Source organism: Gloeophyllum trabeum, assembly GCF_000344685.1.
Source record: "Gloeophyllum trabeum ATCC 11539 unplaced genomic scaffold GLOTRscaffold_00008, whole genome shotgun sequence".
Lineage (NCBI taxonomy): Eukaryota > Fungi > Basidiomycota > Agaricomycetes > Gloeophyllales > Gloeophyllaceae > Gloeophyllum > Gloeophyllum trabeum.
In genome coordinates, this window is record NW_006920417.1 from 200,797 (window position 1) to 225,364 (window position 24,568).

Consider the following 24,568-nt stretch of genomic DNA (forward strand, 5'->3'; position numbering starts at 1 on the left):
AGAACTACTTCTCGTCACCTTCAGATTGGGCTTATTCCGCTTCGTCGCGCCCTCGAAGGCCAGCCCGTCCAGGTTCGCCATATGTGCTGCACCGATGTCCACTCTATAACCATCGCCGCTACGTGCGATGACCACTCCTACGACGGACTCCTGAGCAGCTGGTACATACTACGCCTTCCCGTTGGACAATAAGCCATCCGATGCTCTGTATACGCCTCAATGTACCGCTCACACGTCGCGCGTTGCCTTCAATCCACCATTTACTTCGGTTCGCAGAGTGATGCACTGCACCCGCTCTTGTGGATATTACGTTGGAGGGATTTGATACTTGTAAGAGGCCTGGCCCAAGCTTTAGGTTGATATGTTGCGCTGGGACGAGCTCCCCGGGCAGGAGGTATTCGGACATAGTGGCTGCGAGACGGCAGGTCAAATCACCCGAAATAGATCTCACTGCGATGATATCTCTCTCAGCCATCCTGAGTCTGCATCAAACCTCTTTTCCATCTTATTCGTTGCCGTCAACGATGGCGACACCTCTACTTGCGGAATTTCCAGAGCTCTCTCATTTATCGTAAGGGCAGAAGGACCCGTAACAAATGTGGAAGTGCTCATGTCACTAGGACAGTCGGGAGGATTTGGAAGATCTCCTAGCCGATCCTTTGTACTTTCAGGCAGTGTTCCACTCTCTCCCGAGGGTGAAGGCCTTATACCAAGCCCAAGCGGAGCTAGGATCCGCTAATGAGTCTATAGCACGTATGGTGTTGGACTAATTTCTGGCCAAACCGTGGTGATGACACGGGCCTTTGGTAGAGAACAATCTTTCACTACAAGACAGCTTGTATAAGCTCCGATCGGAGACCAAGGATGCCTTCGACGAGGCCCGCGCACTTGAAGCGAGATGGAAGGAGCTTGAACGAGAACAGAGGGAGATGTACCAGGTCCGGAGCTTGCATCTTCACTCGGTCTCTTGCTTAGATGGTTTTCTCCCCGCAGAGGTTCACCCCTCAATTTCTGCTGATGCGACTGAGGCACGCCACGACCGCCCAGGACGATCTCAGCGAGGCACTTGCCTCCTCGTTTGTTCAGTCGTCTTCGGTGTCACCAACGCCTGCGACGAATCAGGAGACCGACGACTTCGTCAAGGAGTTCAAGAGTATGAGGAAGGTGTACCACAAACGGGTGATGTGGGGAGACCGCTGGGCTGCTGGACAAGTGACATGGCCGGAGGATTAATTGTGGAGTTCCTCTTCCTGCCGATCGTCCTCTGCACTTACGGAACATCATACAGGCTCGTGGAGATAATTTTGTATGCTGAAGTTCGGCTCGGCTTAGGGGAATCACCCGTTGCACGAAGACATGTATATATTACCTGCAATTCATCCGTATCGATATCGCACCAAGATAACACGCTCTCGGCTGCCATTGGGCCCTTCCTTGCCGTCTGCTCCTCGTTCTTCGATCTTCCTATCTCGCTGTCCAGCCATTTGGTGCTTATTCAGAGCCGTGCCTCGTTGCAGCTGTTCTGACCGGACATACAGTTGGTGCACCTGCTCTATTAATTCCGTCCAGCGAGGCCTATGACAGTCTGCGATTGGGGCGGCGATAGCTCAGCAGTCGACTTGAATACCTATCCAATCATCCTTTCATCGTAGTTTACGGCAGGTTGGCACCTTGAATCTGACCGCGACCGGTTGCTATGGTCGCCAAAGTAGCAACCGGTCCCTCCGCTCACCTTGTGATCTATGTGCCCGCTTCGTACCGTTCAATTCAGGGTCCATCGCCGATCAACGACCGACCAAATATTTTCATTGAATGCCAACGGTACGTGCATCTAATATGACCTCCAGCTCTCCATTCTGCTGTCACATCAAATAAAGGAGACTACAGCTTGTCAGTGCTAGTGACTTGCCGTCGAACCCGTCACAGTGCACGGCCATGCACGCGTCCTGCTTCACATACTGGACCCTGCACATCCTTGCAGATTGGCGACTATCCGACATGCATGCATTAATCAAAATGTCAGGCTATGCGCCTCCATAGATCCAATGTACGTGGATTATTGGAGAGTATGGGCCATGACTATGACAAAAGCTGACTACATTTTTCTACGCGGGAGTTGTCTAGTCCAGCTCATTGGGGATACCCCGTACGTTCTACACTTGTCCTCTTACCCTGTCACCGTCCGCCCCCAATGGATGGATATGACGTGCAACTTGCGCGACCATATGTCTGTCGTCATTGACGCAGTCTACGCTTCAAGGCTTGGGCAAAGATGACTATTCCTGCTATCGATTTCTTTGCAAGCGGATTGCCGGTTTCTTGCCACTGCAGTCAGTGCATCAGTTCCCACTATCAGTAGTCCTGAACAGGTGATTGGGGTCTAGCGTCCGCTCGATCCTGCTCATCCAACGGCCAATCCTGTGTGGTCGGCGCGGTTGTATGAATTCGAACCCGCCGCATGCCCGCAATTAAACACTGGTGATGTTGCACCTCTCCAGATCCGCGCCTTTAGCAGACTCTTCTAGCCCCTTCTAAGCTCTTCGTGACCATACGGACAATATTCCTGGTCAACTTCATCCCAATCATCGACAACAGTCGGAAATGAAGCACCCGCTAAATTTATTAGGTCCCACCCACCACGTCTTGCAGACAGTCAAATTTTAAACGGAACGTGACTGGTTGGGTCTCCCGATGACGCCGAGCAGGTATGTCAGATACATTAATGGCGTGAGACTCAAGTTCATTTCGGAGAATTCCTTAGGAGCTGGCCTTTTAGAACGCCGAGATACCTGGCTCCTGGGCGGCCACTGGCTGCGTGCTTGATGCTGTCGTTCAGCTCTGCACCCACCCACGTTGGGCTTCTAGCTTAGTAGCTCGGGTTAGGAGCCTAAGGAGGTGGCTTTCACAGAGCAACACATGACATGAAGCTGCTGACGATTTGGGTCAAAATCCACAGCTCGTCACTGACCAAGTCGATCTGGATGCCCGTGGACTCTAGACTCTATCATGGACGTTATCTCGCCGTCCTGCCGCTCCCTCCGGCACCGAGTATCCCTTGTGATAACGGGGCGATTATTAACAAATCTTAGGCAGGACTGACCATTTGTGGACTCTTGTTGATCTCTTGGTTGCTTTTACACCTTATTCTCGAGCCCCGCCCCTCACTAGTAAGCATTTCATCAACCCTGAAAGTGCTTTATGGAATTAACGTCATGTATCGACTTGCACCTCGGCGACCCCTCACCATCCTCCGAGTTCCGGGATCGTGTACATGCTAAAACAGGCATGCTTGCGCTCCTCACTAGAAGCCCAGACCGCTCCTAGAAGGACCATGGCAGAGCCATACACGGCTATCACCTCGAGCTCTCGGGATATCTGCGTCCCCACGCAGCTAAAACAAGTACCTCCAAGGCGCAAGAACCCGATCCTACCCCAAAAATACCCTGTCACATGAGGCGGGCGTTGAGCAACTCTAACCTACTGTATGAACGTGGTAAAACAAGCAGAGTAAGGCAAGAAGGAAAACATAGCTGTCGACATGTCACTTCATATCAGACGTTCCTTCTTGCTTGATCATTGACAACGTTCCCGGCGGTATGTCCTGGCTTCGGAACCAAAGATCCCTCTGTGGCATGGGTGAGATTCTCAATCTCAAACTTTGCGCTCGCGGCTTAGCGGAGGCCGTCCGTTATGGTATGTAGGCATGGCGCATCAGGTATAGTTGCTATCATGCAGTATCCTACTTGGTCCGAGCGCGAAATGCTTCCGTACACGCGCCCTATTCAAGCCCATTCATTCATGATCGTCGCGAACATGCTCCTATTGCGTATTCAGTTTCTTATCCAAAGTTTATCTAAGCTACAATGTCATGGGAAAGCGTCATTGTCGGCGGTTGGGCAACAAATTCAAGCGTCCTCGATAGCGACGCGACGTCCCCACTGATTGTCACCCGCCAAGCCCTCACAAGCTTAAGGGACGGGGCATGCAATATATACTGGAATACGAGGATAAGATCTGCAATTCCTGTTCGTATGTACATGTATGCAAGGCCACCAAGAAGTACGCTATTCAGAAAAGGAGACAACACACCACATCTTGCGCAAGCTACAGGCCAACTTTCAAAAAGACATTTCGTAGTATAATACATCTTTAGACAAGAACAATTGCAAGACAATGGAGCATATCCCATAGAGCCCACCTATCAGAACAATCCTGATTGATAGAAAGCTCAAGTTAGAGACTGTGGTAACGAGGTCAAGGCTTGCATCGTCTGCCACGGCGAGGACGGCGATACAGGCGTCCGCGATCTGCTTGTCAGACACGGTGCTATGTCACCAACAACCACAAGAAGCCCGGTCAAGAGGGAAAGAAAGAAATCGCAATGGAATAAAAAAGATAAAACGCCAGAGGAATCCTTTGAGACGGCGACGGCGGTGACGTCCGTATATGTGGTCTCCATTCATCAACATCTAACGTCGGCCTACCTACCCTCCTCTGCGCAACCATTACTCGTACGGTAGTCGGCGATTCACCTTCTACCGGCGTAATGCTGACCACCTTGCACGCTAGGGGGCGGCGGTCCCCAATGTTGTGGCGAGGGCAAATGTCCGCCCTGCCCTGGGTGTCCACCACCCGCAGGAGCACCGTAGTAACCGGGAGGAGGCATCATATGCTGAGCACCGTACATGGCATTGGGGTCGCCCTGGTGTCCCGGGTGGTGAGCGTAAGCACCGGGCGGTGCAGGGCCGTGCGTGTAGTTAGGCGATGTAGGTTGAGCGCCAGCAGACTGGGGTTGGCCTTGAGATGCGGCGGGACCGTTACCGGGCGTCGTAGGTGAGTTCAGCGAGATCTGGGAGTGCTGAGTGGGTGCGGGGGCTTGGCTTTGCTGGGCACCTGTAGTCAAGAGGGGAATAGGTGGTTCAGGCGGTGAGTGAGAAGAACGGCGTTGAACTGTAGCAGAAGATGAACCTTGGTTACCAGCAGTGGATGACGCGCGTCTCCGTCGTTTTTCTCCTCTGCCACCGCGCGACTCATCCTCCTCTCCTCCAGCGTCTTCTTCCTTGCCACCTTGGGCGCCGCCGATGGACAAGCCACCGACAGGATTAGTGGTATTGCCCATCATCGGGCCCGCGTTAGAGCGACCTATGGGAGTGCCCACAGGCATAGATGACGGGAGGGTGCCGTGCGGTGCATTCAGGCAGGCTTGAATGAGGTTTTTGCCTTCCGGTTGGGTAACAAGGGGCTGAAGCTTTGCAGTGGTAAAGGTATAGACGAGGCCAGTCTCCGAAACAACCAACAACAGAACCTGGGTGCCCGTGAGAGTGGACAGCTCGTAGGCCTAGGGACGCGTAGGTTAAGGCCAAGCAAATAGACGTGTTTCGACACGCAAAGACGCATACCTTCTTCATAATACCTGTGAAACGGCGTGTCAAGGACACGACTCATTTGGGAGACGACACAACGCGGATACATACCAGCCTTCCTCTTTGAAAACGTGATGTGTCGTCTTGACTTGTCTTGGATGAATTCGATCTTGATCTTCCTCCTCCCCGCCTTCTTGTCTGACTTGGGCTTGTCATCATCTTCGTCGTCGTCGTCACCTCCACTAGCAGCGGCGTCGTTATCCTGGATGAACGCGTCGCCGGCGACGGGGGCCTGGGGCGCGCCGGGGTTGTGGTGGGCCCCGTCGTTGGAGGCATCTGTGCGCTGCCGTTTACGGAGATTAGGAGAGGGAGCTGTCTGAGGCGCGGAGGCGGACTCTTCTGGGTGTTGCATGGTGCCCGAAAGGGAAGGCGAGTGTTGAGTGGGTGCCGCTGCGTTGGGATACGGTTGATACACTGGTTGAATCTGAGACTGCGTCGGCAGCAATGCGCGCGCTGCCATAAACAGTAGAGCAGTCGATAGGCAAAAGGCGACCGACGGGGGCGACGGTGCTGAGAGGGACGTCGAGGACGTTGAGGACGGCGATGAGGTCGAGCAGTAGCCGCCCAAAAAGGAATGGCAGGGAATGGCCGGTTGTGGTAGGGAGCGAGGTCAAAAAGGGGAGTCAACCAACCCTGATCCCATATATAGGGCTTTTTCAGGTACAGCAAGTTTCCCTTTTAGTCACCGCCGGCAATCCCCGCGCCACTTCTCGGTCTGTCCATCCCTTCCTTCTCTCCGGCCGACTCTCCACCCGACCGCGGCCAGATAGGAGTCTGCCCGCTGTCCTGCAAGCTCTGTGCGGTTCCGAACCGAGAAAACGCACGATACACGCCCTCGACCTCGTCTGTACCGGCGGGGCAGACTGACAATGCACTGTTGTCAGCGGGCGAGAACAAATAGACACAAACAGCCGCGTAACTCGGGCCCCCGGCAGGCCTTCCCACGCCACTCCAATCAACCCTCCGCAGCCCTCGTTTATAGAAACGTCCTAGCCATATCGGGTAGGAGGGTTTCAGTTTATGGCCTCGAGTTTGCCAGCGGTAGAGCCGCTCTCTGATTCCGTCCCCTCACGAGGTGACTCGGGGCCCGCTTCATCCACATATTCCCTCTTCCGGAACATCCAACAAAAGCTAACAACATATCGAACATATCATACCAATTGCATACCACATTGTCCGCATGTTTAGCATAGTCAATATCAACAATAAGCAAGCAACTACAACACAAAATCCGCGACGCGTCGTCCGACCACATGCCACCTTCAAGGGTAGCCCAGTCTCATGCCGCGATTGACAACACAATCAACGGCCCAGTACGCTCTCGAAAGAGCGTTCTTGACAGTGCATCGTCATCCTGTTCATTCACTGTCAAACCGGCCACGAGGGCCAGTCTGATGGCGCAACGCGCTCTTTCTGTTTCCCTGGGCCGTACGCTCTTGTCATCCTTCGTCCCCAATGTCCGCGGCCCAGAACTTGGCGTGCCCTTCTGGCCTGTTCTTCTTTCCGAGGTTACAGGAGAGGAAGTCAATCATTGTCCTGCAGATCCGAGGAATGCCCACGCTTCCGCAACCCGTTCTTCGAATGGGATCGTCGCTTTCTCATTGGAGCCTCGCCAGCGAATATTCTCGAGAACTGACTTGATCTCTGGCACTTGCAAGCGCGTCCGGATTGCTTCTGGCAACGAGTCGTGGAGGAATTGCGCCGTCTCTTCATCTATGCATAATGAAGACATAGAAGCGGAAGTCGCGGGCAAAGAAAAGAAGCAGGGTGAGTATCGCCACCAGTAATATGAATATGCAATGAAATGAAAAAGCATGGTCTACGATAAGCCACCCAATGTCTAGAATAATTAGACTCTTACCGCTCGGCTCAACGCCCACACCTTCGACTCGGCTCAGATGCACGTCCTCGCACGTAGCATCCCTGCATTCGCCGCCGCCAGGTACTTCGAACTGGCAAACGCGTTTCTCGGTCCAGTCGGGCAGAGAAAGCAACGCCTTCATTGCCGCAGAGAGTTTGAGAGGCTTGAGATCAGGGAGAGGAGGGAAAGGAGAAGAGCGAGAAACAAGATGTAGCTCAAGGGAAGGAGATGAAGATGCTATAGATTTTGAACACGAAGCATGTGACGATGGACGTAGCAGAGAACTCCGCGAGCTCGTACGCAATAAAGGATACCTCTCAAGAATAGGGACGTATTCAGTAAAATTGCTGGCAAAGTCAGCACCTTTCTGATGTTCAGACCATGGTTGTTGGTGGACCGATGTGAGTGTCTGCAGTGCGGAAGTTCGCCGACAGTTCTCGTCAGCATATATGGCGCTTGACTCGCTGAACAGACTATTCCATAAGGTGAACAGGGGAAATGAGATTACGCACCTGTCCGCCAGTCCATGCCTCCTCCATCCCCGTTATGGATTCTTGACGGCTTGCTGCTTCGTCCGTTCGTGCCTGAAAGGGCGCCGTGCAAAAAGAAGCCTCAGTTAGGCCGCATTTCATCGCCCTGCCGACAACGGCTGGAGCAAAAGAAAATATTCTTGCCACTTGTTCATATCGTTCCTCGGCGGTCAGAACTGTGGGGCCAGCAAGGGTCATATACCGACGGACACGAGCACAAGGGTCAGCCAAGTCATGTGCAGATTGCACGGATAGGACAGCGAATCCAAGGACATCGAGAAGTATTCATCAAGATCTCATCCCTCATAACAGTCAAGAACATTGCGATTACTTGCCTTGATCCCCTGTAGTGACATGCTCGAGAGGCTTCGGCGCTCCGTCTACACCGAGACAAGTGCGATAATACGAAAGGTGAAGGCGCGAGAAGACATGGAGAAAGCACAGTCAGTTGGAAGTCGCATTGTCGAGGAATTGAGAGGGACGAGAACCGATGGGAGTGACAGCCCCAGACGTTTGGGCCGATGTCATTGCAGAACTGCTAGATATTTGAGGCTCTGCTCGAAGATCAGAATATCGGCAAGAGACTGGGAATTATTGGAACAAACCAGTGCCGGTGGTCATCAAGTCTCTCATGATACTGTCCTCTTCTTTGGTCTCCTCACGGCCATTGGTGGAGGAATCTGGGCTTCCGCGACCTTGACTCAAAGCATTCGAGGACAGTCCATCATCCTCTTCTTTCAGCGGATTGGAGGGGGGAAAGTCCTTTGCAATCTGCTGAGAAGTAGCAGGGCGGGGAGTGCCAGGGGAGGAAAGAGCGGACGGAGGCCGGCTTGACTGGAGATGACATTCAGTTAGATTCTGCAGTGTAAAGACGCGCAACACACTTCCGCCAGTTTCCGTAGCCGTCTCTGCTCCTTTTCTGCAATTAATTCCCTCATACGTTGTATCTCCCTTTCTTTCTCCAGCAAATCAGGTGGTAGTGAATTGTTAGGCGGAGTCGCGGTTCGCGACGATGCACGCATATTTGAAGATGAAATTGGAGAGTACGACCGTCGCTTGCCGGCACTCGCATCATTACTTTCGGTCTGGTTATCGTCTTCACTGTCGCTGAGATCGATGACACATCTGCGCATTCCACTGACGCTGGCAAAACTACCGGTCTTCTTTGACATAGAGGTGTTCCCCCTGACGTATCCAGCCATACTATAAGGGTGACGATATCTCGAGGGTTCCGGCTCAAGGTCGACGAAATCCGCAGCGACCGGCCGCTTGAGCCCACGCCGTTGCGTTGGCGGAAGCATACTAGGCCTTGGTACCAACCCGTTCAAGGTATCGCTGTTCAACCCATCATCTTCTACAGAGGGAGTGGACGGAGATGTGGATGCAACTGGAGGAGGTTGCGGTGCCGAAGGGGAAGTAGTATCGGAAGGCGTCACCGGGCTAAACGACATACCCCGTGATTGAGAAGAAAGTGCGCCGTTCGCAGAGACTTTAGGACGATAGATCTCTGATAGGGGTATATCGATGTCCATGTCATCGTGGCTTTCGCTTCGAACCTGAGCGGACCGCCCTTCTCCACTCCGAACATCGAGGGGATAAGGTCTCCCTTCCTCCGATGCTGGTCCGATACTCTTCAAAAAATCGTCCACGGTCTCATCTGCGATTGATGAGGCCATGTCGACATCAGCAGACGTAGCTGACACTGTGAGATGTTGGCCTGAACCAGCCTGCACATCGATCTCTATACTTGGTAGCTTCGACTTGCGCGAGGCCTGGACAGCCTTGCGAGCTAGTAGCTCTTGCCGCCGTAACTGCTCCATGTCATGTAGACTCGTGCTAGGGGAAGATGGCGCTTGAACAGGTGCAGGTGAAAGGTTGTTCTTCGTCACACCGGTTGCACCAGCTGTAGGGGTCGAAGGCGAAACAGAATTCGATATTCCGGGTTTGGCAGGAAGGCTTGGATGGGATGTCGAGGGGCGTCGGGAATGACTGACTTGAGACGTTGGCAGCAAAGCTGCTGTATGCGACTGTCCAGGGTAACTTCCGTCCAGCACCAACCCAGTAATATCGAGATTCGTCGGTAGACGCAAATTCAGGTCGGAAAATACGTAGAACACGATCTCGCGGCTTAGACCGCAGGACACGAGGAATTCAGGCGGTACTCCCCATCCTAGGAGGTCCAGGACTATGTCTTTCGCAGCTTCGTACTGCTGATCGTTTACTGCACCAAACACTTGTTGAGTTTTAAGGCTGAATAGAGGACATGATCGCTTACAAGGAAGGCCAGGCCGGACATAGTCGACACTGGGATCACGGGCCTTATCCTCTGTAGGAGAACCAGACAACGGCGTAGGACTAGATACCCAAGAACCAGCGAAGCCGTTAGGGAGCATAGACGCCTGGTCCGTGCGGGTCGACGTCGCAGTAGTAGCCTCGACGTCTGCTGTCCGGGAAGGAACTCGGGCCCGCACTCTTGGAGGAATTGTCGGTCCAGTCGCCTCCAAAAACCTTGATTTCATAGCTTCTCTTGGAGGTGGCGCACTCAGTGGTGTGGGAGATGACACACTCAGTGGTTTGGGAGGTGGCGGACTCTCAGAGTCACTGATTTCACCTTCCTCCCTGATCTGACCTTCTTCCACCTCCATAGCATCAGTCAAGCGAGCTGTATCAGAAGATGGAGCCAGTTCATTCGGAGCAGATGTTGCGACAGGACGGGCATTACTTGTGGTCGAGAGAGATGCATCGTCGCCATAATCCAGCTGGATATCCGGAGCAACGGGAGCTGGCCGTCCGGACAGAGATGCGTCCTGATTAACATTACTAGTCGGTTTGCGGCGTTTGGACTTAAGAGTCATCAGTGCTGCAGCACGAAGCGAGGATGTAGGGTCATCCAGGGAGCCAGATAGACCAGCATGTTGTCCAGAGATCGAGCCTTGAGCTGAAGATGCCGCGTCACCTCCCATTTCTCGACCATGGTTCTGAAAGCCAGAAGAAGCTACCGAAGGAGACAGACTAGTCATGGCCATCTTAAAAGCATGCAATACTGGTCAGTAGTCAACAACAGGGAATCGCGAGATGGAAAGGGGGATAACGATTGTCGCCTCAAGTTCGGGAGGGTTCACTCAGCACCGGCAATGACCGGTGACCGACAAGCCTCGCACGGACCCTCGTAACAAACGTGATGCCACCTTCGCAGTTGGAATATGCGATTCAATGTACTAGAAAATACCTCAATAGGCACTCAGGCAGTTATTATGAGCCTTACAAGGGAACTTGCATTTGCGAGTCCTGTTGCGGAAAAACAAACGTGGGAACGTAGCCTAATTGAGAATTAAGCAGTATCGGGAATGCTAGCAGGTTGTTTGCTCAGCGCTCAACGGTCAAGCCAGGGTCAAGCACTGGCGATTTCTCTGTCCGTGTTCCATCTTTCACCATGCCTCTCGACGGGCATGCATACCTTTCCTCCCAAGGATGGGCTGGAAAAGGGTCGGGTCTTCGCGAAGGTGCAATCAGCAGGCCTGTGATCATTGCCCAGAAGAAAACTATGGCAGGTGTAGGGAGGGATCGCGACGAAGCCTTCCCGTTCTGGGACCAGTGAGCTTCAATCATAATCTGGTAGGGCATTTCCTGACACTGTTCGAAACAGCCTGTACTCTGCAGCAGCCAAGGCTATCAAGTTGAAAGTAGCTAATTCAGACGAGGAAGACTCTGTGAGTTCTGCCGCCTACCTGACTCATTTTTTGTCTCTGACCAACATCTAGGCTGATATGGAACCCTCAACCTCTGTTGTCTCCTTTGCAAGAACCAGGACTGGCATCATATCGAACCGACGACCAGTGGATGGCACTCCTGCTGCCTCAGGAACCGCGACCCCCGATTCAGCACCGTCAGATTCCAGCATGCCTCGAGTGAGCCTATTAACGCTGGCACGAAGGGAAGCTGTGAAAAGAGGACTATACTCCATGTTCTTCCGTGGGCCGGTGCTGGGTCCCGACGAAGAGGCAATTGCTGGGGACGAGACAAACAAGAGTGCAGATGACCATGTAGAGCCACAGGCCAGTGGCTCATCTACTTCGGCCCTCAAGAGGCGAAAGTTGAAGGACGAGAAAAGGCATACCAAGACGTCCAAGAAGCGCAAGCTGGACAATGAAGACCAGGGCACATTCGTCGGTGAGAAGGTTGACAACCCTGCGGGTCCTGCTTCATCGCAGGGGCTTAGTGATGACGCTGAGAGCTCCGCTGCGAAGAGAATGAGAACAAAAGAGGAGAAGCTTGCGCGCAAGGCCAGAAAGGAGGAGAAGCTCGCGCGTAAAGCCAGAAAGGAGGAGAAGCTCGCGCGGAAGGCGAGAAAGGAGAAGAGAGCCAAACGCAATGGATCGCAACAGGCTGATGAGGATCAACCAGATAGTGCGTCCTTCGTCCCGGCGCTTGAGGCTGGAGTGATACATCAACATTCAGGCTCGGGTGTGAAAGTCATCGCTGAGCAGCTCGGGCCTGTGTTGGTGGAGAGGGATCGCTGTCGTCCAAAAGATGACGAGCGACACCCCGCTAAATCTCACAAGAAAAAGAAGCAAAAGCAGTGACTTTAGAATGTTGTACTTCGTTGTATTGTGCTCAGTCACCGGTGCCATATTGTCGTAGTCAAAGGAACAAGGATGCATGTGAATACTACTGGTACATTGGGTGATAGACAAGGTATTATTGAATGGCTGATGCTAGCGAGTGAATGACTGCACATGAAGAACACCACAGCAGAAGATGCGTCCATACATAATACAAATACAAGACCTTGTTTACTTTCTACTAGAACCCATGACCGGCACCTGATACACGAGAATCAATAACCCAAAGCTCAACCGCGAGCGCTCCTCCATGCACTTTGCATAGCGATGCGCTTGGCCTGCGAGTGCCTCAGTTCCCATCTCCAAGCCGAACCCGAAGCTAGAGCACTCACCTGATCAAGGGTGATTGCATCTTCCCTCAGCTCAATTCGCTGTCTACCGTCCTCCTCTTCATCCTCGTCATCGTCATCAAAGGACGGCCGGGCTGCGCCATTATTTCTCAGGCCTCCGAATGCTGCCTTACCACCCGCAAGCGAGAACGGTGTCGACTGTACCGCCGTCTTGAAAACACTGGCGTCTCTCGGGCCACCAAAGGCAGCGAAATCCGTGACAACCTTTCGAGACCCAGGTGGAGACCGCCCGGGGGATCCGGGAGACGCAGTAATAGATGTTGACGACGGTGACCCAAAGCTCTTCTCTGGAGAACGTGCTGGGATGTACGGGCCATAAGAGTACCCACTCCGCGAAGCTGACTGCCGCGCCTGAAGATACTTGTCTGTAAAACGAGTCCCCGGAACCTGGAGAGACGGTTAAAGACAGTTCCCCGGTAGACATCGGTGCACACATACCTTTTTGAGCAGCGGCCGGGCTTCTACGAGAGAAGGCGCTTGCATGAATACCGAGACATTATGTTGGGCTTCTGCAGACTCCTTATAGATACTTTCTATCACAACCTTCTTCGTGCTTTCGTTTCGTAGCAGGAGTCTTTCGTGCAACTCGCGGGCTACGTCATCGACACTCTCACCGCTCCCTAATATCCGCGCTGCAACTGCTTGACCGACTTCGCGAACTAGACGCTCCATGTCTAGATTCTCGAGCACACTTCCGACAATAGCATGCGCGAGTAGGTCGGCGGTCGTCAAAGGCAGCATTAGCCCCGACGTGATATTTACTATTGCTTGGAAGAAGTCGGTCGCAAACTGTGAATCTAGTTAGCATCAGTGCGTCTACAAAGGGCGGTACTTACTGAGTACCCGCTTAGGGCAGGCTCGCACGCAACGAAGAACTGGACACGTATGAGTCATTAGGACACTCTTAGTCCCAAGGAGTGGCGCTTACCAGAGTGATACCACGACTAGCCATCTGACGTGCGAGCTGTAATGGATCATTGCCATCCGGGGAACCCTCGTCAAAACCTGACAAAATGAGCGGCAATATCAAGGAACATATATGTCGAGCTTACATACCATCACCATACTCTCCAACACCATGGGGAGGCGCGTCCGCAATCAGCACAACCATCTTACTTGCATTCTCCCTCCAATCCATGTTCAATGCTTCAGCAAGTGCCGCCGTCACCGCCTCTGGGCCATCTCCTCCACCAGACGCATATAGGCTTGACAGGTCCTTGTGGACTTTGCTGATGTCTGAAGAGAAGCCGAAGTTCTTGGTAACATATGTATGATCTTGTGGTGGATGGTCCCGGTAAGCCACGAGTCCTATTCGGAGGTCCTCTTGTGCTTGAAGCTTGCCAGATTCGAAGATATGAGCGCAGATCTGTTCTATATTCTTTGTTGCAGAAGAGATGTAGCTTCCTTGACTGCCAGTGCAGTCCTGCACGAATACCAGATCTCTAGGAAAGACGTTAGTAACACAGCCCGGACACAGGAGTGAGGGCGTACAATTGTTTGCGATTTGGATCAAGCATGTACTGCTCCTGAGCTCCAAAAGCAGGTTGTTGAGGCGCAGAAGTGCTAGCATCGTCGAATTCCATGTCTTCGTCCATGTTGGTCGTTGTCTACCACAAGATTTGATTGAAAGTGGTCCTGAGCACACGCGTGTGTAAGGTTGAGGCTTCGGTAGACGATCCGTGGTGGTTGTGGATGAAGGTGGACAATATACAAGCAAAGTCTTGGACGCAAGGTCAGTCAAGGACGTGCATGCTGAAGTCACGCCGCACAACGCCGGATCTACGCAATCGGCATTCGGATCTGTCACTGTCATCGCGATGCATCTGTGGCCACAGCCTGCTGCATCGGGCTAGGAATTACTGAGCTTGCTAGTGTAGTATGTGCAGTATGTGCGACAATATTCATAATTCCCTACGATGCCCCAAAAGCCATCCCGCCCATTGTCCACCCCAAGTGCCCAGAGGACCGCCGGGTCGCAGCAATGTCCTGTACATCATCAAAAGGCTGGCAGACACGCCCCCTAGCAGCGCGGTCCATGTGACGTACATACGGAGGCGTGCAGTCGCAGAAAGTGCACGCTCCGCGCCGCCAGGGATTGCTGAATTGCTGAATATCGCCGTTATTGTCAGTGCCGTGAGAGGCGGAGAAAACTGCAGACTCACGGATGCATGGCCACAGAGCAGATGACATGGAACACGTCAGCCGTCTGGCCTGTTTTTACGCTGACTGAGACAGGCACTTGCAGCCCTAGCCGACGACAATAGACGTCGGGCTGCACTTCATGCCGCTTTTGACGAGTCAGACGCGTGTGGAACTAGTCCATACAGGAACAGCTTACCTGCAAGGCAAGATCCAGGTCTGATTTCGTCGCCACGAATAGTGTTGGTATATGATCCAAGCTATATTGTTGCTAGGGGAGGATTGATTAGTGATGCATAGACGTGAAAAGGACACTGACCTACCCGTAAATTACTGATATACGAGAATGAGTTTGTATCGCTCGAGTCATAGACATAAACGATAGCGTCTGGTAAGTCGGTCTTCTTCGAATTCCTGAGCGTCTCCGCCTCGTATCTAGCTCCAAATTCTTGCAGCTAAACCTTCTATTCAGCATCAGGGTAGAAACATCTAAGGGGGGCACTCACAACCAGATACTTTTCCGACCCATCAATATCCACGGCATTGACAACGCTTATGGGTTTGCTAGTCGGCTCATACGCCTCCTGATACGGCTTCCCTGCAAACGCCCGGAGCAAGGACGTCTTGCCTGAACCCGCCGCACCGCAGACATAACAGAGGAAGACATTCCGCGTCGATTTGCCCTTGCGGCGTTCGACCTTTCGCGGCTTAGTGATTTGTAAAGCGCTTGTTCGGGGTTCATCAGGATATCCTAGGTACCCCAGATATGCCAAGGTCGTTTTGTGATCCAACAGGGTAGTCATGCTGATATCAGAATGAGAACATCATCGTCACAGATGCGAGCAGAAAGATCCCTACCTCCACTGCGCCAGCCAGCCCTGAAGGGTTACAGCGCCTGTATCATCCACGAGTGTCGTGTCGGGGAATCTCTGGCTCGCCCAAGGATTGCCCGGAGAAGTGCTGAATAAATCCTCCAGCTCGGACGTCTTGAGAGCACCGTCTTGGTCCTAGACATTGTTAGCTATAAAGTGATGCATTCATAAGGGGGAATTATTACCTTGTCATAAGTCTCAAAGATGTCCGTGAAGAAATGATACCCTAGTGGGCTCAATTCTACTGAGCAGTCATATGGAACATCAAACCTAATAGTCAGTTATTAGCGATAGACTATATCCACTCGAAACGCAGATCGCATACTTGGGCGAGAGGAAGCTTTCCGTAAGGCGAAGATCTTCCGCATAGCCGAACTTTCGGAGAACGGTCCACGTAGTTTCTAGACGCCCCCTCTGGATGAATATCGTGTGCAAGTACAGGAAACCGGCTTCTGTTAGTCCATTATCCCGTACTCCACCTTCCGCATGCTCTCGGACCATTTCCTTGATCCCTTCCAGTTCTTGAAGTTGTAGAGGGGCATCGAAACATATCCGCTGGAATGTGTGAGCATACATAGAGTCACTACGGAACCCAGAGATACCTGAAATTCGTTCAGTTCAGCATCGTCGAGGACACCATCCTTATTCTTGTCGCAGAGCTTGAATATCCGTTTCAGTGCATTGACGCATGCCGGCTTCAGAACCTGAAGGTGAGAGGGTAAGCAGTCGGATAACCAAGGATGACGGGTCGCCTCTTACGCACATGGTCTCTGGAGTCGTACAACGGGGCAGTCGGGTGGAGGACAGCTTTTTGAGCAAAGTAGAAGACTTCTGAGACATTCAGGGGTAACTTCGCTGAGCACTCCACGCAGGTTTCTACTTCCTAGGCTCCGTCACTATCATCCTATGCTCAAAAATGCCGGAACCAGGTAAGGAACAATGCTTACCTTGAACTCATTCATGATGGGAACAATCTCCTCCTCCAGAGCCTCATTGGTGACCTCTCCACCACGCAGGTCAATCTTGTTGCCGACAAGAATCACGGGGACCTGAATACGAGTTAGAACGCAGCACCGGGAGTAGCTCAGGCTCTATACATTGACGCCTAGCTGCCGGAAATATGGCAGCCAGTAGGTTGGGATCCGGTCAAAGGAGTTTGGGTTGTCAATAGAGTATACAACACATATGACATGTGCCTTTCGGATCTCGGACTCGAGATGCTGTCTATCCTGCGGTCCAGCTGCATAGCACAGGTCAGATACATGTTGGTGTAGAACAAATCGCCTTACCGCCCGAGTCCACAATATAGGTCGTCACATTCTCCGGAGTGACTTCTGGAGGGATGGTCACTTCGGGTACTATATGTTGCACCTACCGAAGAGTGAGGACTAACTTCGAAGTATACAAGAGTATCGCGCACATGGGAGACATAGGACTCCTTAATCAATGAAGTAACTATAGTGCTCTTCCCGACGCCCTCTGTAGCAGGCAGAAGTCAGACATGCAGGCCCCAGACAGTCTCAACCGTCTCACCGTCTCCTACCAGAAGTATCCGCACATCCCTTCTCATGTCCGCACAGCAGGCTACGATAGAGCGGTGCACAGAGTAATGGTGTGCTCTCCAGGAGACCAGGAATAACCAGAACAGAGGGAATGTAACGAATGCCGTCTCACGCCAGCGCGCCTGTGTGCGGTTAGACGTCGGCACAGCAGCCTCGTCACTCCGGCCAGGATCTCGACTCTCGTGAGCAACGCAGACAAACCAAGTCCTGGGTTATTTCATCGCGCGCGGTCGCAGACTCAAGTGTATGTGAATGTCCTACTGCTTGTTCGAACGATCTACAGTATGAAATTCCGAATATTACAGGCCTCACATGATGAGCTGGAGCCGCTGACGTCCACACATCATCCATTTCAAGTGGCTTGGCTGAAGATCAGTCCAAACTCTAGTTCTACGATACATTCAGCTTTCGTTTTTGCAAGGAGAGGGTCGTGTGCTGACACTTGAGCCACGCCTTCCGTCCGTTACTATGTCGCCTCTGCAATGTCTTCCGAGCGATATACTGGTCATTATCATGCACTATCTTGATGTCCGGCACCTCGATATCCTCTCTAGAACGTGCAAGACTCTACACGCTGCTGTAAGTCATCCAAGCCAGTAAAGATATACGGTCTGCCATATTGACGACACTCAGGCAACGCAATTTGGTTGGGCTGATCATCTGCGCTTGAATCCGCGGCGATGCTGGAGTCTGTCCAAGGCACTCGATCGATGGGATGCCCGTTCGCAAGTGAAGTATCATACACTCTCAGATCGGGCATGGGCACGTTGCGAATTCGTCGCACGACCTTTGCAACGGCCTTGGTATGGGAAGTTGCAGCCGCTACTGGCTATAAGCAACTCCAGGTTGATCGTAGCGGCTGGCAATAACCTCTATTCCTACGGTTTTAGTACGGCGGACACAAACCTGGCGCCTGCGATACATCACGAATGCACATACACATTCAGCAGCCTGGAAGCAGATCTTCGAGGTGACATTACGGGGATTGCTTTCGTCCCAGACGGAGGCCTTGACAGCACTCTGTATGTCGGTTTCGAAGACGGGAGACTAGAACGTGTTATGCTGCCCGTGCCTAAAAGCGGCCAGCATAAGGCTCTTCTTGAGGCGTCGTCTAGATATCTCCAATACATGGACTGGGAAGTCATCGAGAGTTTATCAGTCTCCGATGACTTACTCCTGTCACTTTCGGCGGCAGGAACAGCGAAACTTTTTCGATTACATCAAGCCGCAGCCGCCTACGAGATTTCGAGCATCAACACGGAAGTCCGAAGTTGGTCGTCCTATGTATCGAGCGGATCATCGACGCCATATGCTGCCATCGGTACCTCCTCCGCTACGCCCCTCGTTCTATACTCGATTACCAACTCCGAGATATCACCAACTCCGTGGGCCATACTGCAAGCGTCGGGGAAGGACGCAGATCGGCCCCGGTCATCAGCTGTTTACGGCATCTCGACAGCACCTCCCTCATCCCCCTGGGGCGCGTCCGAACAGATACTCGTTTCCGGCTGGTACGACGGGAAAGTTCGGGTCCACGATCTTCGATCGTCAACTCGTGTCGGTGGCGGTACCTCAGCACAGCCCGCGCCTTTAGCACCTGTCCTATCCATCTACGATCCTTGGTCATTCGAACCGATATACACGCTAGATTGTGGAGGTGGTGCATCTGCCCACATTGCCGCCGGTTCGGCTCGCCACAGTGTCGTCGCATTTTGGGATGTTCGGTCCCCTAGCTCTGGCTGGAGTGTCCATGCGCCAGGCAACGATTCATCTCCAGTCTACTCGCTTATCCTGGAAAGCTCGCGCCTGTTCGGTGCCAATCAGAGCAGGTCTTTCATTTACGACTTTGTACCCGGAGTCACGCCAAGTACCTATCCGCGCTTGCCAGTGGATCGTAACGATGGCCTGCAGCACAAGAAAGATTGGGATGGGGTCGGATACTATGTCACGAAGTATCCACACAGTCGTGGTGAAGTCTGAGGATATTCTTATTTTTTGTGCTTGTTCCATATTGGACTCTTGGGCATAGATTCAGATCTGCAGTTGTATGAGAAGCAGGCATGTATGATTACTAACAGGTAGAGTTCTACAATATACCTAGTACATACAGACAGCAAGTAATTGGATGTAGAGATGACAGATAGTGCAAACGATAGCCTGAGTGCAAGAAAGAGCGATGGACGATAGAAACACATGAGAAGCCATAGTCCCAAGGCCGGCTGTCTGTAGATGCATGAATAAGATTAAATGTAGTCCGCATAACTGCTAATAAGATTATGATGCTGGCGTAGCTTGCTGGGATTGTGAGCGTGATGCCCAAGTGAAGAGGTGCCGCACGTCGCTTGCGGGGGGCGTATCGGCCGGTTGCCTGGGTTCAACGAGCAGACTGCGACAAATGAGCATGGCCTCATATTTTATGGTATCTGTATTACTCACCTGCGGCGGTATAAATCTTGGAGATCACCAGTAGATTTCGATCTTTCGAAAGCTGCATGCAAGTACTCTTGTGCCTCGGGAATGTCCTTCAAGTTGTATGGCACCTGGAACCGTACCATGTCTACGTCCTGCATTCAGCACACGCATCGCTGGATGTATGCAGCGACATACCTTGCACAATCCTGTGCAGCTTGTGGTATTTGTTGAAATTCAAGAGTTTCTTTTCGGGTGCTAAGGGTGATGCGCGATGCGAAGGATTGCCCTCGCGGCAAAAAGTGATGTCTGTCAAATAAAGACCTACATAAATCCTAGTTAGCGAGGCTTCCAACTCTGGATGATGAATACTGACCGAGGAAGGGTACTGCTGGCGGTGCAGTGTTACGGAGTCTCGACCGATACTCGTGATAGTTACGCGCATGGTCCGCTAGCTTCCGTAGGGATTCCAGCTGGAGTTTGTTCTTTTGGGGTACTCCCTATGATGGTATGTAAGTACAATTGAATGAAGCTGATACCACATATAAACCCACCATCCATGTCTGGTGCAGACGTGATATCGTCGAGGAATCCAAGGCGGCCAGGATAGAACGCGAAGTACTGAAATTATTCAAAGTACTGCAGCGCTACAGGGAACCGGTCAATCATCAGACAATCAGTGTAGCTATGAACGCTTACATCGGCGACCTTGATGAAGAACTTCACGAGACCCACGCGTTTCTTCATGTCCAGCTCATTCAGGATACTCTCAGCCACCCAACCGGTGATGACAGTACTGAGCGAAGTGACAGCCTTGATATTCTTATGGGACGTCGTGCCTTCCTGTCCAATCTCCAACAGCTCTTCCGGCCGGATCGCACAATACAAATTGCATTCCATGAGGGTGAGCTGCCGCGCGAGCTCAGTCGGGTCAAAGTCCGTGATCGCGATCGAGGTGAAGCTCTTATTCCGCAGAGCAGAAAGCAAACTCTTGTTCATGACAGGACGGGGAATCTCCGGCGGAGGAGCAAAGGGAGGGTTGATCGCAGCACTGCGATCCACCAGCCTGTCTCGCTGCAAATCCCGATCTTGGCTACGCGCGACTATAAGATCCTGAATCCGCTGCGCAGGGCCAGGGAACATCCGCGACAGAGCATCGCGGTTGAAGGCCGCCAAGGCGGGCAAGACTGGTTTGTCCGTAGATGCGCGCCAGTTCGCCTCGAGCCATTTCGTGATGAGATTTGACACGCGCAGGCGCACGGGCATACCCTTGCGCTGCTGCCAGACGTACACATCTTCTTGTGACAGGTTCGGAGGAGGTTGAAGATTGTAGCGCGCAATGATAGCATCCAGCAGCTCCGCTGGCGACGAGAACAAACGAAACGTTCCCCAAAACACGTCCGAGATGGTAATATCCACAAGCGAGTCGTGCGGCGTCATCTTCTCCACCAGGGCATTAAGCGAGGCACCGACGAGATGGCCATCACTGTTGTACGCTACATCTTCCAGGGAATAATCATGCGAGAGCATCCACGACAAGGGGTCGCGGCCCGGTAGCTCGCAAGACGGTATCGAAGGCAGCTCGCCATTGAGCAGCTTCTCCTCCAGCCCGCGCGGGCCCTCCTGGTGGTGGCTCCCCTCCCACGTCGTCCCATCGTCCGTCCGGCTGAGCAAGCTAGGCGTCTGCAGCCTCTGTGGCGGCGGGTCGTCGGGGATATCCAAAGGCGGCAACACCGGCGGCCCATCCCTTACGCGGGGCGATTGTGCTCGCAGTGGAGGTGACTGTGACTGCACCGGGGCAGGGGGTGACCGCGCACGGAGCTCCTCCTCCAGGCCTTCCAAAACGGGCTGTGTGCCATTCAGATGTGAGACATCGCCCCGCCCGCCAGGGGTCCCCGCGTCCGTCGAGATCGTGCGCGCCTGGATAGTCATATCCTCGTCCTCCATCTCCACGAGCCGCTGCCCGAGCATCCCCGCGGGGCCCGCCTCGCCCTTCGCCTCCTCAAACACCGCCTTCGTCCGCGGGCTCACGACGGGGCTCGTCTGCCCCGGTCCGGGCAGGTGCACCACCAGCCCGCGATCGCCCACCGCCGTGCGGTTCAAGAAGAGCTTCACCGCCGCGACGCAGTCCGCGCCCGCCTTGAGCGCGCCCGTCGCCGATCTGAGCAGCGCGGCCTTCTCCTCCTCCTCGCTCATCCCGCTCGCGCTCGTGAGCATGCGCACCGCGTCCGCGAGCGCCGTCGTCACGCTGTACAGCCCCTCGCGCGCGCCCCGCAGCTGCGCGAGCTTCGCGGGCGGCAGCGCGGGGTGCTGCATCACCGCCTCGACGATCGTCAGCAGCTTGCACACCATGTCGACGACCTCGCGCACGAGGTCGTACATGTGCCCCGTGCTCGACGCGTGCGACATGCGCGAGTGCGAGTGTGCGTGCCCGATGAACGCTGCGATGGTGGAGAGGTACTGGTCGTGTGTGTGCCGGAGCGCGTCGAGCACTTGCGCGGCGGGCGTCGGGCCGGTTGGGAATTGCAGCATTGGGGGTGTCTTGATCGACTGAGAGGAGGAAGAGGAAGACGTGGATGAGATACTACTGATCGAGGACTGGCCCCCGTGGTGCCCATGTTCTGAAGCGCGCCTCGTCTGTCCCGGACGCGCCGTGCCTCTTAGCGATGGTACGGGCGGTGCATCGCGCCCACCCACACCCTGCCTAGGCGTGCGCAAGTCTCCCATACTCCTCGCCGCGCGGGGCGTCGCCGTCACCTCTCTCTGGCGCATCTGCGGTCTATGTACAATCCCATTCGTCGTCCTCGCCGGCTTCGCCCGGTTCTCCGCCTCCTCGCCCTCCGAAAGCAAGCTCTGGTCCGACGCCGAGCTCCTTCTGTCAGGCAGGGGCACCCCGCACTGCGCGGCAACCGCTAGAAACCGGCGGCAGTGCGCGAAGAGGTGCCCCGCGAGCTTGAGCATCGACTCCGTCTCGCACTCGGCCCGCTCCTCGTCTTCCGTCTCTTCACCTGCCTTCTTCGTCTGCGCGACGAGCGCGGCGAGCGTCGCGAGCACCTGCGCGCGCTCCTGCGCGAGCGGCGGGTGCTGCTTGAGGCGCGGCGCGTCGCGCTGGAGGCACTCGACGGACGAGAGCATGGTGCGCACGGAGACGATGATCGAGGCGGTCGAGGGCTGGAAGTGGGATGGGCGGTTGGAGCGCACGGAGGCTTGCAGGACGGACATGCCGTGGAGGAGGGGGACCATTAGCGGGGGGCAGTACGAGTCGAATTCAGATTCGCCGATTTCTGAGGAAAAGCGATTGTGTCTGGGTGAGGGCGTGCTGGCCCAAGAGGTAGTGGATACGGTGGATTGGGTGTGCGCATGCCCAGGCCGCCAACGCTAATAGCTCTTCGGTTAGAGGCGCTGGCATCCAACCGATCCAAGTCAGAGGACTTACCGAGCTGGATGGGAGTTCCTCCTCTGTTAGAGAACTTACATGCGCAGAGACATAATTGCTGGGAAACCATCCCCGTCGTCCGTCGAGCTCACCGTCCCACCAGCCACTAGCATCACGGTTTAGGACGCGAATAATCTGGCCAGCGCGGAAGGACAGGTACGTCCCACTACTCGATTGGGGGACATAGTCATGCATAGCAAGAACAAACTCGGATGAAGTGCGCGGGGAAGTAGCAGCGGACGAGGGCGTGGAAGCTTGGGTGGGCCGCCTGGACGGACCGGCAGCGGCAGACGAAGACGTCGACGCCTGCGGGACATGGAGGGACGCGGTGGACGCATTCGAGTCGGAGGATAGCGGTGGGGTTACTAGGGAGAGCGTGGAGGATGTGGAGGCGGAGGAGGGACTTCTCATGCGGTCCTTGACCGAGCTGACCGACAGGCTGCTCTTTGAGCGGGCGGAGCTGGGCGTGACGCCGCGGCCGAGGGACGGGCGTCCCTTGCCAGAAGTCGGGCCAGGATGCTTGGGGACGGAGGTGTCTATTCTGAGGCCTGCTAGCGGCATGTTCCAAGGAAGGAAACTGTCCGACGATGCAGGGGACACAGAAATGTGTCTACAAGACGTGTGGGCGGGCTTGTCAGTCGCTCTCGCAAAGGGGGGCATAGGGACTTACGTTAGCAGGTAATTAGAGTGAGATGGGGCCCTTGACTACGCTACGTGACGCACGAGAATCGGATCTCCGTCGATGTGCCTTGGAATCAGGGACAGATCGTATGCTAGACCGGCAGCCCAGCGACAGGTAATATTTCGAAAGATACAAAACGAACGGGCTAGCGGTGGTACAAGTTGAAGAACGGGTGCAGGACGCGCCTGCAGGAAACGGCGCAGAAGCAGGCAGAACGGCAACGGAAAGCGGGTCAAAAATATATGCGACGGTGTGCGGTGAGTGCAGACGGAGAAGACAGACGTGAATGAAGCGAAGCAGGCAGTTATGAAGTGCAGCCCGCACGAGAAGGCATTCCGAGCAATTGCAAACGCGCGCGACGGCAGACGCGGTGCTCTGGTTCAACGATCCCCAAACACGATCAAACCCAACCACGTGCGCTCCCGAGATCCTTCCACAGATCCCTTCCACCTTGGCCGCTGCCCGACTAGATCGCATCCTCAGCCTGCATCCATCCGCACTTATGTTTTGAAGGCTTTTTGGATGTCTAAAGCTCAGGGAATATGTAGGGCACGAAGCTTGGTGTGTGGGATGTGTCGTCATGGGAAGGGGGGCAACGCGCCCCGCTATTTCATCGTGTGGACGGTTCTTGTCCGTCCGAACATGTCCCGCTGAAACATGATCACCGATTGTCGGTCCCATA

The 24,568-nt window shown here is 54.0% G+C and overlaps 8 protein-coding genes across 8 annotated transcripts; 3 read left to right on the forward strand and 5 right to left on the reverse strand.

The window, feature by feature from the left end:
- The first annotated feature begins 484 nt into the window (after positions 1-484).
- GLOTRDRAFT_76988 (uncharacterized protein) lies at positions 485-1,312 on the forward strand. The gene is made up of 4 exons (XM_007868572.1): positions 485-571; positions 626-753; positions 811-938; positions 994-1,312. Exons 1-4 carry the CDS (start codon positions 525-527, stop codon positions 1,231-1,233), a joined length of 543 nt encoding a protein of 180 aa, XP_007866763.1. The 5' UTR covers positions 485-524; the 3' UTR covers positions 1,234-1,312.
- A 3,873-nt stretch (positions 1,313-5,185) lies between these two features.
- Positions 5,186-5,775, reverse strand: GLOTRDRAFT_42980 (SRF-TF-domain-containing protein; the record flags this gene model as incomplete). Its single annotated transcript, XM_007868463.1, has 2 exons — positions 5,186-5,338; positions 5,458-5,775. Coding segments are annotated over 2 exons (471 nt in total), but the record flags the coding sequence as incomplete, so codon positions are not given.
- A 2,483-nt stretch (positions 5,776-8,258) lies between these two features.
- GLOTRDRAFT_129821 (uncharacterized protein) lies at positions 8,259-10,840 on the reverse strand (the record flags this gene model as incomplete). The annotated part of the gene is made up of 4 exons (XM_007868573.1): positions 8,259-8,368; positions 8,420-8,648; positions 8,699-10,035; positions 10,090-10,840. The coding sequence occupies 4 exons, from the start codon at positions 10,838-10,840 to the stop codon at positions 8,259-8,261; spliced, it is 2,427 nt and encodes an 808-aa protein (XP_007866764.1).
- A 407-nt stretch (positions 10,841-11,247) lies between these two features.
- Positions 11,248-12,397, forward strand: GLOTRDRAFT_93964 (uncharacterized protein; the record flags this gene model as incomplete). Its single annotated transcript, XM_007868574.1, has 3 exons — positions 11,248-11,408; positions 11,461-11,524; positions 11,576-12,397. The coding sequence occupies 3 exons, from the start codon at positions 11,248-11,250 to the stop codon at positions 12,395-12,397; spliced, it is 1,047 nt and encodes a 348-aa protein (XP_007866765.1).
- Positions 11,253-14,538, reverse strand: GLOTRDRAFT_76995 (uncharacterized protein). The gene is made up of 9 exons (XM_007868575.1): positions 14,278-14,538; positions 13,843-14,228; positions 13,715-13,791; positions 13,623-13,661; positions 13,225-13,575; positions 12,769-13,173; positions 11,576-12,714; positions 11,461-11,524; positions 11,253-11,408 (listed from the first exon to the last, which is right to left on the reverse strand). The coding sequence occupies exons 1-7, from the start codon at positions 14,379-14,381 to the stop codon at positions 12,667-12,669; spliced, it is 1,410 nt and encodes a 469-aa protein (XP_007866766.1). The 5' UTR covers positions 14,382-14,538; the 3' UTR covers positions 11,253-11,408; positions 11,461-11,524; positions 11,576-12,666.
- Positions 14,539-14,687: 149 nt separating this feature from the next.
- Positions 14,688-17,367, reverse strand: GLOTRDRAFT_129824 (mitochondrial Rho GTPase; the record flags this gene model as incomplete). The annotated part of the gene is made up of 15 exons (XM_007868576.1): positions 14,688-14,892; positions 14,949-15,073; positions 15,125-15,196; positions 15,249-15,380; positions 15,432-15,729; positions 15,784-15,932; positions 15,983-16,067; positions 16,123-16,352; positions 16,400-16,501; positions 16,561-16,680; positions 16,745-16,846; positions 16,895-17,037; positions 17,087-17,168; positions 17,218-17,276; positions 17,331-17,367. 15 exons carry the CDS (start codon positions 17,365-17,367, stop codon positions 14,688-14,690), a joined length of 1,941 nt encoding a protein of 646 aa, XP_007866767.1.
- A 321-nt stretch (positions 17,368-17,688) lies between these two features.
- Positions 17,689-19,339, forward strand: GLOTRDRAFT_121612 (uncharacterized protein; the record flags this gene model as incomplete). The annotated part of the gene is made up of 2 exons (XM_007868577.1): positions 17,689-17,938; positions 17,993-19,339. The coding sequence occupies exons 1-2, from the start codon at positions 17,828-17,830 to the stop codon at positions 19,337-19,339; spliced, it is 1,458 nt and encodes a 485-aa protein (XP_007866768.1). The 5' UTR covers positions 17,689-17,827.
- Positions 19,340-19,389: 50 nt separating this feature from the next.
- Positions 19,390-23,992, reverse strand: GLOTRDRAFT_77002 (ras GEF). Its single transcript, XM_007868578.1, has 10 exons — positions 23,875-23,992; positions 23,205-23,814; positions 22,466-23,146; positions 21,614-22,405; positions 20,468-21,556; positions 20,323-20,415; positions 20,145-20,268; positions 19,967-20,092; positions 19,796-19,916; positions 19,390-19,745 (listed from the first exon to the last, which is right to left on the reverse strand). Exons 2-10 carry the CDS (start codon positions 23,763-23,765, stop codon positions 19,634-19,636), a joined length of 3,699 nt encoding a protein of 1,232 aa, XP_007866769.1. The 5' UTR covers positions 23,766-23,814; positions 23,875-23,992; the 3' UTR covers positions 19,390-19,633.
- Positions 23,993-24,568: the final 576 nt, after the last annotated feature.